The sequence below is a fragment of the Lynx rufus genome, unplaced genomic scaffold (assembly GCF_022079265.1).
Source record: "Lynx rufus isolate CCGP_SWC_20201006 ecotype Redwood Valley unplaced genomic scaffold, mLynRuf1.p SCAF_7, whole genome shotgun sequence".
NCBI lineage: Eukaryota > Metazoa > Chordata > Mammalia > Carnivora > Felidae > Lynx > Lynx rufus.
In genome coordinates, this window is record NW_025814889.1 from 18,792,901 (window position 1) to 18,809,353 (window position 16,453).

Genomic DNA, 16,453 nt, shown 5'->3' on the forward strand with positions numbered 1-16,453 from the left:
TTTCACTCCATGGTCACCAAGAACTAGGAACCACCTTGCAACAGGGTTAAGGGAAACAAGCATGTATTCTCAGAATTCGCAAAATAAAACTTACGCTGCGGAGTAAGTGGGGTTTTTTGCACCCTTGACTTCTTTTACATATTACTCTTGGTGGTGGCAGTGGTAATGGTGGAAATAGATTAAGAGCAGTGGTGGATGTGTTCGCAGTTACAGTAGCTGTTTCTTGTTAATTGTATTTGCAGCACTGTAGTATAGTCAGAGCAAAAATAACTTATTTTAATGTTACAGAGATAGAAGAACAAGAATCATAATGATAGTTTTTATACATTAACAATTCTTCCATATTTTTACTTATTTCTGTGGGAACAAGATGAGACTTCGCTTTTGCAATTTGGGAAATTGTAGTTCTAGAAAACTTTTTCCTGGTGAAGGCAAGGGGCCGTTAAGGATTTGTATGATTTGAAAACTGGGTTATGGAGAATGGGGAATGATTTTTTTTTGGCCAAATCTATGTGGAAACATCCAGAGATAAAAATATACATATATGTATCTTTTAAGCATTAATAGTAAGAATTAGACATCTGAAATCATTTATGGTCCTGCATTTTGCAACTCTGTTTTCCTGGGAACTTGCTGCTGCTTTTCTTACACTTGTTTTTGAAAATTACTTTAGTATTGAGTCACAATTATCATATTGCCTTGATTACTGCCCTCTTTATTCTTTAAATCACACAAAGTTTCTTCCGTTAGCACATGGAGAATGTAGAATAGAGAAATAACTATTCAGAGCCACTGTCCCTTACAGAACATTCTCAGAGTATAATTTAATCCTTTCCTTGAAAGATCATACCTGCAGGGGTGCCTGGTTGGCTCAGTCAGTTAAGCATCCAACTCTTGATTTCAGCTCAGGACATGACCTCATAATCTGACAGTTTGTACAGTTTGTGAGATCAAGCTCTGCGTTGGTCTCTGTGCTGACAGCATGGAGCCTGCTTGGGATTCTCTCTCTCCCTGTCACTGCCCCTTCCCAGCTTGTGGTTTGTCTCTTCTCAAAATAAATAAATAAACATTAAAAAAAAAGAAAGATCATACTTATATAGGATTTTTGTATCTACATAAATGGTGAAAATATAAACAAATACATCATAGATCCTGAAAAATAGTTACTCTTCATCTTTATAATTTTCATAATGTGATATTCACTTTGAACATTGATGATGACTCAAATTTTACAGGGAAATAAAATTGAAGTGATGACTGTGTCACTGTATCTTAATATCATTTAGTAAACTTGAGATATGTGAAATTGCAATTGTACAAAATTCTGCTCAAGACAAATGAAATTTATTTTGAAGCATATTACTTGGCATTTGAAAACAAGAAGTAATCAATGATTAAAATACATGGTAAAGATTTTAATAGTTAGAAATACATTTTTTAAAGTGAATAGCTAAAATGTAATTATGCTTTTAATGAAAAACGAAAAGGAAGTCAAAGGAATAAGACATTGCTAAAAGAAATTAATTTCCAAGTAAATAACTGCAGATTTAAATTTCCAATAACTTATCTAGAAACCATAACTGAGAATTTGAAACAATAATGACCACAATATGCCAATGAAAGCTTTATTTAGACCATGAAGTGAAGTAACAAAAACTTTAACACTTTTTTAGAGGCTTAAATCTACACAATTTTGTGTGTTTTTTTAAACTCTTCCTTGTTTTATTTCATTAATTCTTATGAAAATAGAAAATGATCTATAGTAGTCTCAGGTAGCTAGTTAACTTGTGATCGCCTAAACATTACAATTGCATTATCACAAATAATTTGCTTTGGGTTTTACTTTGTGTGTGTGTGTGTGTGTGTGTGTGTGTGTGTGTGTGTGTGCCTTTTTACAAAAATGTTCTTAATTGTGCATTTCTTAGCTTAATATTAAAATTAGTTATCATTCACTGAGCTGACCGTCCTTTCAGGAAGCAAAAGACCTTGGAGGCAAGAAGCCAGTATTGGATTAACAATTTGTCATGGATAATACACAAAGTAAATAAAGCCAATGTGAATAATTGGAAGTGGGCACAGTTATAACATAAGAGCTATTGAAAGTTAATTCAATATGAAGTTCTTTGTAGTTAATTCTCTCTCATTATCCAACCACTAGAATAGGCTGCCATTGATAACTTTCTAAAGAGAGTCATTTGTGCATTATCAGTGTTTTACCCTTTTATCTGTAACATATAATGCTTTTCTTCTTGATAGAGTGCTAGTATTATAATAACTGAGCAATGTACAAGTTTTTCTATGGGTGTTTAACATTCTTTCAATTTTGACAAAAAGGGTTAGAATGTTTTCTGCATTTTAGTGTTGAAGATATCCATGTGTGGTTTCTAAAAGGTCCTGAACTGAGATTATAGTTGAAGAAATGCAATTAAACTTTGTGAAAATGCAATTAAACATCATGAAAATGCATTCATTTGTAAAAAGGACTTGCATGTTCAGCTAGTGTTAAAATAACAAGGGATTAATAATGGCAGATTGAATATTTGAATTGCACACCATACTGTATTACCTTTTTAGCCTGATGATCTCTCCCACAGTCCACAGTCACTTTCCCACAATTAAAACTGTACATATTCTAGATTTTTGATTTACCAGTCTGCAAGGTACTACAAAATCATATGAGACTTTGTTCCTTAGTCCAGACTGTTGTTGATCAGACGTTAAGACATTCATTATAATTCCTTTTTTTAGCTACTTTGATATTTTACTTTCAAAATAAATAACGGAGTATTTATTTTGCAACGGAGTTGGAGGTACTTTAATTAAAATTTTATATGGGATTTTCCTTAACTTATTTCCTATTTTTTTTCCAACTACAGGTTTCATATACACTGGAGAAGTCGTACATCGAATGCTAACAGCCACACAGTACATAGCACCTTTAATGGCAAATTTCGATCCCAGTGTATCCAGAAATTCAACAGTCAGATATTTTGATAATGGTATGTACTGGTTAGCCTGTTCTTTATTGAATGTGTACTTTGAGACATCGATCATCAGATTCATATTAATATTTTATGCCCTGGAGTTTTTCTGGTAAGCTGGATTGTAAATCGCTTGATGCAAATGCCTTGAGTCGACAAATATACTGTAACTGTTAATACGTGGATTGAAGTGTGTGGTCACATGTCACTTATTTATTCATTCATTTGTTGGTTCAACAACTCTTTATTAACACCTCTCTTAGGCACTGTAATAAATGAGTTGCTGTCAATGACTTTTTGAACAGAGCAAATAGATTCATTTAATGCCATTTGCAATAAGTCCTTATTGTTGAAAAAACTAAATACGGATAATTTGTTATCTGCAAATAGAGGCAAGTGGCATAATACTTGGAATTAAATTTCCAAAACTTATGAAGGATATGTACCATAAGATGAACACACCTTTTAAAGAATACATAGCGGATAGTTAAAATACACTTATGAAAATCAAGTTCTCCTGACTTTAAAATAGGAAATAGAGCCTACCAGGGTTTGTCAGGTATACTGACAATCTATCCTTACTATTTATTATTTGAGGACATATAAAATAGCGAAAAACTTGACTATATCACTGACTGCTATTGACATCTAAGTGAGGAATTTCGAGTTATGAAGACCTTCAGATAAATGGATTTTGTGTCTCTATCTTTTGGAAGGCTACATGACTTTAGTAGAGAAAATACGAAAGGAAAAGTTTGTTTTGAAAAATCGAAGATAGAAATTTCTGTACTGTGTAATACAAAAATAGTATTTATTTGCACAAATGACGATTTCAAGAAATTTCTGTACTGCTCAAATGATGATTTCATCTTTTAAAATTATGGAACTATTTGGTGTGAACAGTTATTTCTACTGTTAATGACCGAGGAAGAAATTTACTGGTGGGTAGTATAGACTTAATAGTGACAGTAGCGTTGGGGAAATGTGATCATTTTGCTAAAAGCAATCTTCTGACCAGTGCGAAGAACCCATTTTACAGATCAAAATAGCAAACAAAGAAGGAAACTAAATGTAGTTAGCTATATGCTCTGAGAAACACATTTCAAACGATTTGAGTAGCACAAAGGTATGTTCCAAGATTAGGTAACTCTGAATGTTAGCCATAATAATTACCTCCCCTATTATTTTAAGAGCTATCAAACACTATCCTACCTTAAAAATATGAGGTGCTAAAGACAAGGATGTCCAAATAGATTGTAAAGATACTTGGGGTAAAACTATAACCAGACACTTATCTGAAAATTATTCCATGACCTTCCAGCCAGAATCACCTTAGTAAACAGGAAATGATTTGGTGAAAGTTGATTATTTTCTAAGCTCTGTCACTTACTAGATGATGTTAGAGACATTTGCTCATGGGGACAGAATTCTGATGACCGACTTTTCATAATATTAACATCAAAATCATAAAGCATAATGACATAAGTAAGTCTCTCCAATAACCACAGAGGACAGTGTAGCAACTCATGTGGTCTGATATATGAACATAAGTAACACCTTCATCTTTAAGCTAAGGAAGAACGTCACTAGATCTTGTGCCCATCATGAAAGAAATGGTGTAGGGTTGACAGTCATGGGCTAGGGAATGGACCACGCTAACTCAGCTCCTTAGAAATGTAAATTCCATTCTTCAACGCAAGGTTTTCTTTTGACAGTATATACTTTCACATCATAATTGTCCAAGAAAAGTGCCTCCCTGGTTTACTTACCCAATTGCTCCCTCTAGAACAATAGGTGAGTTGGGGGCTACTTGGAGAAATAGAAGATTTTATCTCCAAAAGCCACTCCCACCATCCTGTAGATCATAAAGTTTTAGATTTCAGTAACTTTTTTAAAAAAAATTTTAAGTTGACTTATTTATTTTGAGAGACAGTGTGAACAGGGGAAGGGCAGAGAGAAGGACAGAGAGAATCCCAAACAGTCTCTGCAGTGTCAGCACAGAGTCTGATGTGGGGCTCGTACTCAGGAAACCCTGAGATCATGACCTGAGCTGAAACAGAGTCTGACGCTTAACCAACTGAGCCACCCAGGAACCCCTCAGTAACTTTTAATAAAAGAGGAAACTTAAAATATTGGTTATCTGACAAAACAGGATAGAGATAATTTAACTTTAAATTTAATAACATTTACACTTAAATAATCTTTCAGTTGTGTATGAACCCCTCAGTATGTACGTAGAACCATTCAAATTAATAAATGTTGGGAGAGCTATAATGGTTCTACTTAAAATAAAAAACTTAATTTAAAATAACTAATTGTTATTTTAAAAAGCCTGCTACTGACAATATATTAAGAATATCTTCGGCGCACCTGGGTTGCTCAGACTGTTAATTGAGCATCTGATCACGTCATGATCTCAGGGTTCGTGGGCTTGAGCCCTACATCGGGCTCACTACTGTCAGCCTATCAGCTCAGAGCCTGCTTTGTATCCTCTGTCCCCCTCTCTCTGCCCCTCCCTCACTTGTTCTCTCCCAAAAATAAATAAATACTTTAAAAAAAAAGGAAAGAATATCTTGGAGTGCCTGGGTGGCTCAGTTGGTTGAGTGTCCGACTCTTGATTTCAGCCTCAGGTCATGAAACCAGGGTCATGGGATCAAGCTCTGCATCGGGTTCCACATTGAGCATGGAGCCTGCTTGTGATTCTCTCACTCTCCCTGTGCCCCTCCCCAACTCACACACACGCTCAATGAATGAATGAATGAATGAATGAATGAGTGAATAAATAAATAAATAAGAATATCTTCATCAGAATTTGCATTAAAGACATTTAATTACTCCATTTATATGGATCTTTCTTTGGCACAAAATTTGAGGTAACTGTATTGCCTTGTATTTAATGCAGAAATCCCTAGAAAGCAAGAACTATTCTGCCCTCCCCCACCATGTTGTAGGAGAACAAACAGGTTCACGCAGGTATGTCCAAGGCCTTGCAAAAAGTTGTAGAGGCAAGACAGAGGATAGGTCTTCTGCCCTCTCTTTTGGTGTTTTCTCTGTACCATTTAAGTGCCTAACAGAAATTAATGAATAAAAAGGAGACTAGAGTTTGAGAGTTGCCAACATGCATGAAGGAAAAATGGTACTGTTAGTAGGCATTTCCTGATCAGAAACCCCTTTACTTCTATGCGTATGGAAGTTTCCTGCCTATTATTATCCTCACACCTTCTAATATTTAAAAAAGTGTAGTATAGATACATAGATGCCGATAAAAGAAGAGACTTGAGTTTTCACTTGGAACACGGATTCATGGTGGTGTTCCCTATGTTTAAAAGCACCCAGATAAAATCCAAAAGAATTTTTTTGGGATTCTAAATGTTTACCTGAAAGAAACAAAATACATTGCTATATTGAAAGTGTACAAGGTGATGATTTCATATATGTATACATGGCAACAGGAATCCCACTGGGAAGTTAATTAACACATCCATCAACTCACATATTTACCTTTTTTTTTTTTTTTTTTGGTAAGAACAGTTAAGTTTGACTCTCAGAAAATTTCAGTTATGCAATACAATATTAGAAACTACAATCACCATGTTATGTATCAGATCCTTAGACCTTATTTGCAGTGTATATGAAAGTTTGTACATTTTTACCAACCTCTTGCTATTTTCTTCATCCCCTAACTCCTGGCAACCAATATTCTAAACCAGTAACAACTGGCAACCAGTATTCTGAAATGTGTTTCTGTGAGTTCAACTATGTTTTGTTTTTAAATTCCACATGTAAGTGATACTATGTAGGTTTTCTTTTTCTCTCTTTGGCTTCATTTCACTTAGCATAATGATCCATTTATGTTGTTACAAAGGCACAATTTCACTCCTTTTTAAGGCTGAATAATATTCCTCACTGTGTGTGTGTGTGTGTGTGTGTGTGTGTGTGTGTGTGCGCGTGTTCTTTATCCATTCATCTGTAGATGAACACTTAAGTTGTTTCCTTATTTGGCTATTATGAATAATGCTGCAGTGAAAAAGAGAGTACAGATATCTCTTTGAAAAGGGATTTTGTTTCCTCTGGTATGTACCCCTAAAGTGGGAATACTAGATCATACAACAGTTCTAATTTTAGTTTCTTAAAGAAACTTTATACTGTTTTCCATAGTGGCTGTGCCAGTTTACATTTCAAACAGACTACATGGTTTTCCTGTTCTCCACACCATCTCCAGCATTTGTTATCTCTTGTCTTTTTGATCGCAACAGGTGTGAGGTGATATCTCATTGTGCTTTTGACTAGTATTTCCGTCATGCCTGGTGTCAAGCACCCTTTTATATCCTGTTGGACGTTTGTATATCATCTTTAGAAAAATGGCTATTTAGGAGTCTCCTTTGATTCATCTTATTTTGGTTTTGGGTCTTCCTGGATCTGAATGTCTGTTTATTTCTCCAGATTAGAGAGGTTTTCAGCCATTATTTTTTTGAACAAGCTTTCTTTCCCTTTCTTTCTCTCTTGTCCTTCTAGGATTCTTATAATATGAACATGGGTCTGTTTGATTGTGTCCCATACATTTCTTAAGCCATATTTACTCTTTCCTTCTTTTTTCTTCTTGCTTCTCTAACTGGATGATTTCCAATTCCCTGTCTTCGAGTGCATTAATCCTTTCTTCCACTTGACCTACTCTGTTGTTGAACCACTCTTCTAAAATTTTCATTTTAGTTATTGTATTCTTTATCTCTTTGATTTCTGTTGAGTACTTTTTAATGTTTTCTATATCTTTGTTGAAATTCTCACTTTGTTCCTGTATTGCTTTTGTAACCTCAGTGAGCATCTTTATGACTGCTACTTTGAATTCATTTGGGTAAATTAACTTACTGCTGTTTCATTAAGATTGGTTTTGGGAAATTTATCTTGCTCTTTTGATTGGAACATATTTCCCTACTTTTTTTTTTTCATTTTTCTTGGCCGTGTTAGTTTCTGCACATTAGATAAAATAGCAGACTCCTTGAATCTTGTCAAAGTGGCTTATGCAGGACACAAAGCACATCAGTCAGTCCCGCCCAAGCTCCTGATTATCTCTCAAACCTCTGTGATTGTCCCTGATACTGTTTTTGTTCTTGGTGGTTCCCAGTAGTCGAGAATGTGCCAAGAAGCCATCAGTGTTTCAGCGGGCAGGATCACAGTCAACACCTACATGCAGGGTTTATCTGTGGTCAGACCCTCAGGCAGGAGCTAAGAACGTATGCAAACTACTTCTGGGGAGAAACTTAGATAGGCATATTTTCCTGGTCTTTCTGCACCAAGCTGGGATATATATAGCCATAAGGGGGTGCTCCTTCACCCATTTAGAAACTGTGTATTTGCCATCATCTTCTAGGTCTTGTAAATATAAGCCTCATTGGCTATCAGAGCAAGGTGATTTGGGTGCCTAAATCCTGGATGACAGCTGTAAAAGTGGGGACACTAGATATATGGACCATTTCTTTCAAGATAGATACTGGCAACTTTGTTTGATTGTTGGAGTTATCTGGAGGGAGATGGTGGGGGAAGTGCTAATTGGCTCTCTTTGGCCATGGGAGGATAACAGTCAGCACCTAGATGAACTAAGTAGAAGCTGGACAGTCATGCTACAGCTTATAAAGTAGGTAGTCACACCCCTTCCAGGGAAAGACTAGGAGATGGGCATTTTGACTACTCTCTCTGCTAAGCCCTGGGTTAGGTGGGGGAGGGGGAGGATAGCCATGGCAAGTACCCAAGGGCACACCTGTTGCTTCTTTGTTTGCAACCATCCTTGGGACTTGCAGTGCAAATCCAGTTGTGCGTAAGAACTAGGTGATCTGGGAGCCTGGCTCTCAGGCTGCAGCCATAAAAGCTGGGTGCCTGACATGTGTGCAAGCTCTTTTCCAGAAGGATGTTGGTGACCTAGTTTTGTTGTCAGAGTGAGCAAAAGGGAGAAAGTGGAGAAAGTGCCCACTGGCTCTTTTGGGCTCCGGAGAGGATCACAGAACCCAGATGCATGCAGTTTCAATGTGGGTATTTTCTCCGTTGCCCAAATTAAAGCAGTTATTCAGCTTTCGATTTCTCCCACAGGAAACTGTTCTGTGTGTAGCTACACATTAGGTGTGTTCCAAGGGAGGAGGGAAATTCAGAAGCCTACTATGTCCCCATCATGGTTAAAAGCTTTCAGCAGTAAGTTGAACTCAAAAACACAGTGAAGACAGTATTCTGTTTTACATCAGTCATCAGGTACAGGAATTAACTCACGAGCAGTCAGATGGATGAAGTGCACAGGGCAAGGTTTGTGGGAAGAGGTACGGAGCTTTACACACCAGGACGCTCCCGGGCACTAGCACTCTGCTAGCACTTCTGCCATCTTCACTAACCCACAAGCTCTCTGTCGTATGATCTTGGTTTTTCTTTTTTCCTTTTTAATCACATGTTTACTGACCTGGGAGATAAGCTTATCTCTTTTGGTTCTGTGAATTTCATTTTCTGTAAAACATTTTTTCACAGAATGTAAACAGGACTATTTTTTAACCAAACAAAAAATCCAATACTTAGAGCTAAGCAAAAGCCTTCGCTCCTCATTTGTTTTCTTTTAGAAAAAAAAAGAAAGAAAGAAAAAAGAAAGAAAAGAAAAGACACAATGTCCATTAAAACAAAACTACGAATTCTCATTGGTGGCTATTAAACTGTTTCAGTTTATATTTCGTGTTAATAGTTTTATGGCAAATACTGGCAGATTGACTCATCAGAATATGATACATACCACTGAAGACTCATTTATCCCAGTGTACTTGAACTTGAAGGGGACTTCAGAAATCTTTGCCTAGGGCCCTTTAAGCTACCTTGCAGCCTCTTTGAAGCAGTACAACAAAGAAAGAAATACAGGCATTGTGAACCAGAGAAGAAAATTCCCATTAGTGTTGGAATTTTTTTCAGCATGGAAGAGTATAATTCTAAGTATGGAAGAGACATTTTCAGGTCTCTTACAAGTGATTCTAGCTTTCCTGAATGTGTTTGGTTTTTTTCCTAGCATTTGTCAAATATATTTGAAGTGCATTCAATCCACTTGGGCTGCATTTTGAAAGTGGCTCATAGAAATTTAAGCAGACAGTACCGATTAACATGAATGGACTTCCTAAGGCAAAATTCCCTCATACTGGGCTCAATATTAACCTCGGTATGAGATTAGATTTTACTAAATATTTAGAGAATACTCAATTGTTTAAAAATATCTCAAATACAATTTCAATAAAGAATTCCAATTAACCGTATAACATTCAAGTAGCACAACTACTAGATTTGAAGACTATATGCATGGTTTTGTGAAGTCTCTCACCCGAATTCATTGGTATATTTTTATCAATGTGTTTCTTCTGTTTTGATGGGGTTGATAGGCACAGCACTTGTTGTCCAGTGGGACCACGTACATCTCCAGGATAACTACAACCTGGGAAGCTTCACATTCCAGGCAACCCTCCTCATGGATGGACGCATCATCTTTGGATATAAAGAAGTAAGTAATATATTGATGATTTCCTTTCCCCTTGATCTTGACCTCTATCTTTTTCTCCAAGTGTTAAGAAAGGGACATTTTACAGTCATGAACCTCAAATCATTTTCTCATGTGTTGGTTTGTTTTGCTTCATACAAAAAATTTTTTAATATACTAGGTGGCACTGATTGTTAATTCTTTGGGTTTTATTTTATATCCTGACATTATGATCAATGAGTTGCACAAAATTATGAAACAATTATATCCTAGTGGTATTATAATGAAATATCTCTAAGAAAAAAATATTTCCAACTTGGAAGGATTTCTCATCTAAATCTGATTATTTATATTTATTTGTTTGTTTGTTTTTCCTTTGTCTATTTCTGTGACATATTTTGGTTCTAATTCCAAAAGTATTAGTATATACGAAAGCTTGTGTGGCTCAATGCCCCAGTACTGAAAGCAATCAGGACCCATAATTCCTTTGGCCAGTATTTATTTCACCCTGAGAGGAAAAATTAATTAGAGGTCTAAGTGACAGAAAGAATAATGGAACTCAAACTTATGGTTTGCTTCATTTTACCAAATTAACAAAGTAAAGAATGGAAATGTATTAAATTATAGCCTTAAATTTACAGAATGTCTAAATTAGAATTATAGTATGTTAAGTTTAAGAACTCTGTTGACAGTATAATTAAGGACTAATAGACATCCTAAACTTTTAGGGAAGAAAACAAAGAATACAAGAAGAAAATTCCAGGAACAGTTGTGCGATATTTTAGGTAGTCACTAGGCGTGAGAGGAATTTTGACAATGTGAATTGATGATGGACAATTATTAGTCCATGGGTTAATGGATATTTATAATAACATAGACTCAGTATCTTATGTGAAGAGTTATTTTTTTCTTGGCAAATGAATCCCTGGCTATTTAAAAATTATTCACTTTGGTTAAGTCTTCTGAAATGCATCTTTTCTATAAAGTGAGGGACAGTTATATTTTAATGACATAAGTCAACCTTTGAAAATCTTATAATCGTTTTAAATATTTCCACTCCTTTGAAGAATTCTTCCATGTGGAATATAATATAGGATCTGGTCTGCTTGGTGCTTCTTTATCCAGAGCTATGTTTTGATATCATAGTCTATCATTCATATATAATATGAATATATATATTATATATATATGGTGTATCTATAGTGTAATCTAGTGTAATCCTGGAACTGCATAGTGACATTATGGAATGTTAGTTTTCAACTATTCTAACCAATGGTGGGAAGTTTTCTGGAAAGATGCAGAGTCCGTAAGTCTAGGGTCTTAAATCTCAATAACTGTAGGCATTTTTGAAGCAGAGGTTTGTGTTTGTACTGTGGTCTCTGTCTCTAGTCTTTATTATCAAAATTGTCATCTTTATTTACATTTTCTCCATGGGTGTCTCACCTAGCAGAGTAGCAGTTCATTTTCCCTATTCCTTCTTTGTAGGGGGTTTGGTATTTTTAAAATATTTTTTTATTTTCTTTATTTTAACCAAAGAAGAATTTTCCACTATGGTTTTCCTGTTTTGTCATGGGTAACATTATACCAGTAGGCAATTTTAACACTTTCTTTGTATTCCCAGACTATTATCCTACTGAACATTAGTCCTTCTGAACTCAGAGTTCTAAAGAAGTCATTACTTTATTATTTGCCTTGCCCTTTCTCTGTCCTGGTTAGAAAGCAGTTTTCTATTTCATATTCTACCTTTTTTTTTCTGATAATTGCCATGAATTTCATTTTGTTGATGCAAATTTCTATTTGTAAAATTTGCCACAGTAAGGGTTCCCTTGCATTTGAGGGAAAGCTAGATGCTCCTGACACTTCTAGAAAAACATTTACAATCACAATAGCATAAAATAGCTGTTTGCATAATGTATTACCCTTGACAAAATGCTTTCACATATAGTATAGTTTTCAATTCTTCAACAATGTCCTATATTCTCAATATTCATAAAGGCACTGGCACATGAAAGTAATAATAAATGTGTGTGGCTTAATTATGGAATTAGATCATACACAATTATCTTTATTTTATAGCTAAGCAGACTGAGTTGGAAAGGTTAAATGGCATGCTTGTGGGCACAGAACTAGTTAAGGACAAATTCAGGACTAAAGGCTCTAATTTGGTAATCTCAAAATACCTCCACATTTTTTTTCTTTCTCAAGGACATTATGCATAGCAATTCACAAGTCTATTTCTCATTTGTTTTTTAAAAATATTGGTTAATGTTTGGTGTTTAAGGATCTTTTTTTCTGACTCCAACAGATGACACAATCACAATCTCACAAAGTTAGAAGTATTCTGAGTTAAGGTGTAGAGCTAACAAAATTGTAAAGACATAATAAGAGTATAATTTTGTGTTCCTGTCCAGCTTAAACTTGCAGAATCAACATTATAGATAGGGAAGTAAAACACAATTCTTTCTGTAATAGTTGCTACTAACTGGCTAAGCCAACTTTGTTTTATTTTATTTTATGTTATTCATTTCATTTCATTTTGTGTGAATGAGAAGAAAAAAATCTGATTTATGCAGAAACTACCAATAGAGGACTTGTTTAAATCGTAGAGTAAAATTAGTAATGCATCAAGTAAACTTACTGACGCAAATTTCCTCTTTATTTCCATCAAGTGATTTATGTCAGTAGCTAATGATGTTTCCTGTGTTAATTGTTAATGTATCAACTGCCCATCCTAACCATTCAGATGTCTTTCAACTCTCATGTCCCATGTATGGTCATTTTTCCAACAGCATAATTTTTCATGTGCAAACCAGATCAATAATGGTCAATAAATGAGAACATATATTTGCACTTATACTAATCTTGCTTGTAATATGATTGAGATAGGGAAGTACTACTGATGTTTAAAATAAGAGTGAACACAGATTTGCTTGTGGCATTTGATGGTCCTTCACCACAGTCCCAATGTTCTCTTAGCCATACTAGTGAGAGAAGTCATGGCAGCATGGATTCATTTAAAGAAGTAAGCTATCTCTCCTGATTGTCACTCTGTATTCTGGAACCAAAGATTTAAAATTCTGTTTTAAGTTATTGTTACGCAGCTGTTGATTGTAGTTAACTTCAAAGAAATAGTTTACTTAGGATGAAGCCAAATCACAAAAAACATACTGTCTTTTTCTTAATTTCCTGTCAGATTACCAACTGTTCCCTTTATGAATGCATTTTCCAATTTCACAGTATCCATTTGTTTCTTGTGCATAGATTTAATTACCTGATAAAATTAACCATCTTCTCATCTACTGACTTAATATATTAATAACAGTTCCTTTAAAGTTCATGGCTGATAACTAATATCTAGATTGCCTCTGGGTCTCTTTCTATCAGATGTATTTTTTTTTCTTTTCCTCTAGATTTTCATTCATTGGTCACGGCTTTTTTTGTGTTAATTAATTTATTTATTTTTAATTTACATCCAAGTTAATTAGCATATAGTACAACCACGATTCCTGCCCCTTACCCATTTAGCCCATCCCCCCTCCCACAATCCCTCCAGCAACCTTTTGTTTGTTCTCTATATTTAAGAGTCTTTTATGTTTTGTCCCCCTCCCTGTTTTTATATTATTTTTGTTTCCCCTTCCTTATGTTCATCTGTTTTGTATCTTAAATTCCTCATACACCTGAGTGATGTCATATGATATTTGTCTTTCTCTAATTTCACTTAGCATTTTATACCCTCTAGTTCCATCCACGTAGTTGCAAATAGCAAGATTTCATTCTTTTTGATTGCTGAGCAATACTCCATTGTATGTGTGTACCTTTTCATCTTTATCCATTCATCCTTCAGTGGATATCTGGGCTCTTTCCATACTTTGGCCATTGTCGATAGTGCTGCTATAAACATTGGGGTGCATGTTCCCCAATGTTTGAAATCGCACACCTGTATCCCTTGGATAAATACCTAGTAGTGCAATTGCTGGGTCATAGGGTAGTTGTATTTTTAACTTTCTGAAGAACCTCCATACTGTTTTCCAGAGTGGCTGCACCAGCTTGCGTTCCCACCAGCAGTGCAAAAGAGATCTTCTTTCCCTGTATCCTTGCCAACATCTGTTGTTGCCTGAGTTGTTAATGTTAGCCATTCTGACAGGTGTGAGGTGGTATCTCATTGTGGTTTTGATTTGTAGTTCCATCATGATGAGTGATGTTGAGCATTTTTTCATGTGTCTGTCAGCCATCTGGATGTCTTCTTTTGTGTCTATTCGGCTGTGTCTCCTTTTATGCTAGATAATTTTTGATTGAATGTTGGGCATTGTTTACAAACTACTAAAGGAATAGATGGAGGTTGTGGACGTTGTTTTCTTCCTCCAGAGAGGGTTTACATTTTTTTTTGACAGGTAGGATGGAACAGATTACTTTTTTTTAATTGGCAAACATTATTAATTTTTCCAAATTTTTATTTAATTCTAGTTAATTAACATACAATGTAATATTTATTTCAAGAATAGAATTTAGTGATTCATCACATACATATAATATGCAGTGTTCAACATAAGTGCCCTCCTTTATACCAAACAGATTACTTTAATACTGTCAGGGCTAAGCTCTTTCAAAGTTGAGCATTAGTTCTTGTAAAGACTGCTAAATTTTGGGTTAGCACTTACTTTTAGAGAATAGTCCTTCGGGGGCGCCTGGGTGGCTCAGTCAGTTGAGCCTCCGACTTCGGCTCAGGTCATGATCTCACGGTTCGTCTGAAGTTTTGTTCAGTTTCTCAATGTCTAAATCTTGCTTGTAAATTACCAAATGCCTTGACAGGAAAGTGGTATTGCATTCACTTCTGTGATTTCCTCTCTCTGGAATCTTGACTTTTCAAGTCTTTGCTCTTTGATGGCCACCTGATGCCTTCAACGGGTGCTTTCCATATGTTATTTATCTTTCCTGCTTGATCTCAGTAGGAGAAATGGTCTCTTACCAGTTTGTCTGCCATAACCAGAAATCCCATTCACTTTTAATAACAATCCCCTAATTTGATAAAATCTAACATTTATTGAGCTCTTCATATATGCCAAGCAGAGACCTAAGTGTTTACCATTTATCTCATACAATTCTCACAAAAAACAAGAGGTAGTTGCTTTTATCATTTATAGAAAGGGAACCTAAAACACCCAGAGACATTCAATAACTGTCCCAAAATTGTGAAACAAAGATTTATCCAAAGTCATCTGGATATGACTCCAGAACCTGTATTCCTAATCACTGACCCCTACTGCCTCCCTCCAAACTTCCTTTTCAAGAAATGCCTGAACCGCTTCACTCACTTTGATATTCTCTATGATCTTTCCTGGCTGGTCAGTATTATACTGTAGCTCTGCCCCCTTGAGAGCACAGGTAAGAATGGTTCACCTTTCCATAGCATTATCCTATTTATTTTGTTAATTTTTTTTAACGAAAAGAGGTTGCACCTAGGTAAAAAATAATAAAAATAAAACATGCACCCTTTCTTAGACAAATAGAATTTGGAAAATCACATTCCTATTTCCTATTCTGTCAATAACCAGCTGTGACCTAGAATCCATATTCTTCATGTTATTTTTATATTTTTAAATGTTTATTTATTCATAAAATAAACAAAATAAACAGAGCGTGTGCACATGAGTGGAAGAAGGGCAGAGAAAGGGATAGAGAGAATCCCAAGCAGGCTCTGTCATGTCAGCATACAGCCTGACACACGGCTGCATCTCATGAACCATGAGATCACGACCTGAGCCGGAGTCTAGAGTCGGACGCTTAACTGACTGAGCCACCCAGGCTCCCCTTTATGTTATTTTAGTTACTATTGAATAGTGATTGTTGTTTGTTTCATTATAGTAGATGTAGACCTAAAATCTGGGATTATGGATAATGTACCAAGGAACTTACCTATTCATAAAGAAGATTTCGTTCCAAAAACATTAGGGATTTAAAATCAGATATCTTACAGTCCTGATGCTCT

General features: G+C 35.5%; 1 protein-coding gene across 3 annotated transcripts in view; it reads left to right on the plus strand.

Moving 5' to 3' along the window:
* The window catches only part of PLXDC2 (plexin domain containing 2), a 455,666-nt gene that overhangs the window by 318,976 nt on the left and 120,237 nt on the right, over positions 1–16,453 (plus strand). For all 3 annotated transcript variants that reach the window (XM_047067158.1, XM_047067160.1, XM_047067159.1), the window contains 2 exons: positions 2,877–2,999; positions 10,373–10,491. In XM_047067158.1, the coding sequence (XP_046923114.1) occupies positions 2,877–2,999; positions 10,373–10,491 (242 nt within the window). The remainder of the gene's footprint in view (positions 1–2,876; positions 3,000–10,372; positions 10,492–16,453) is intronic.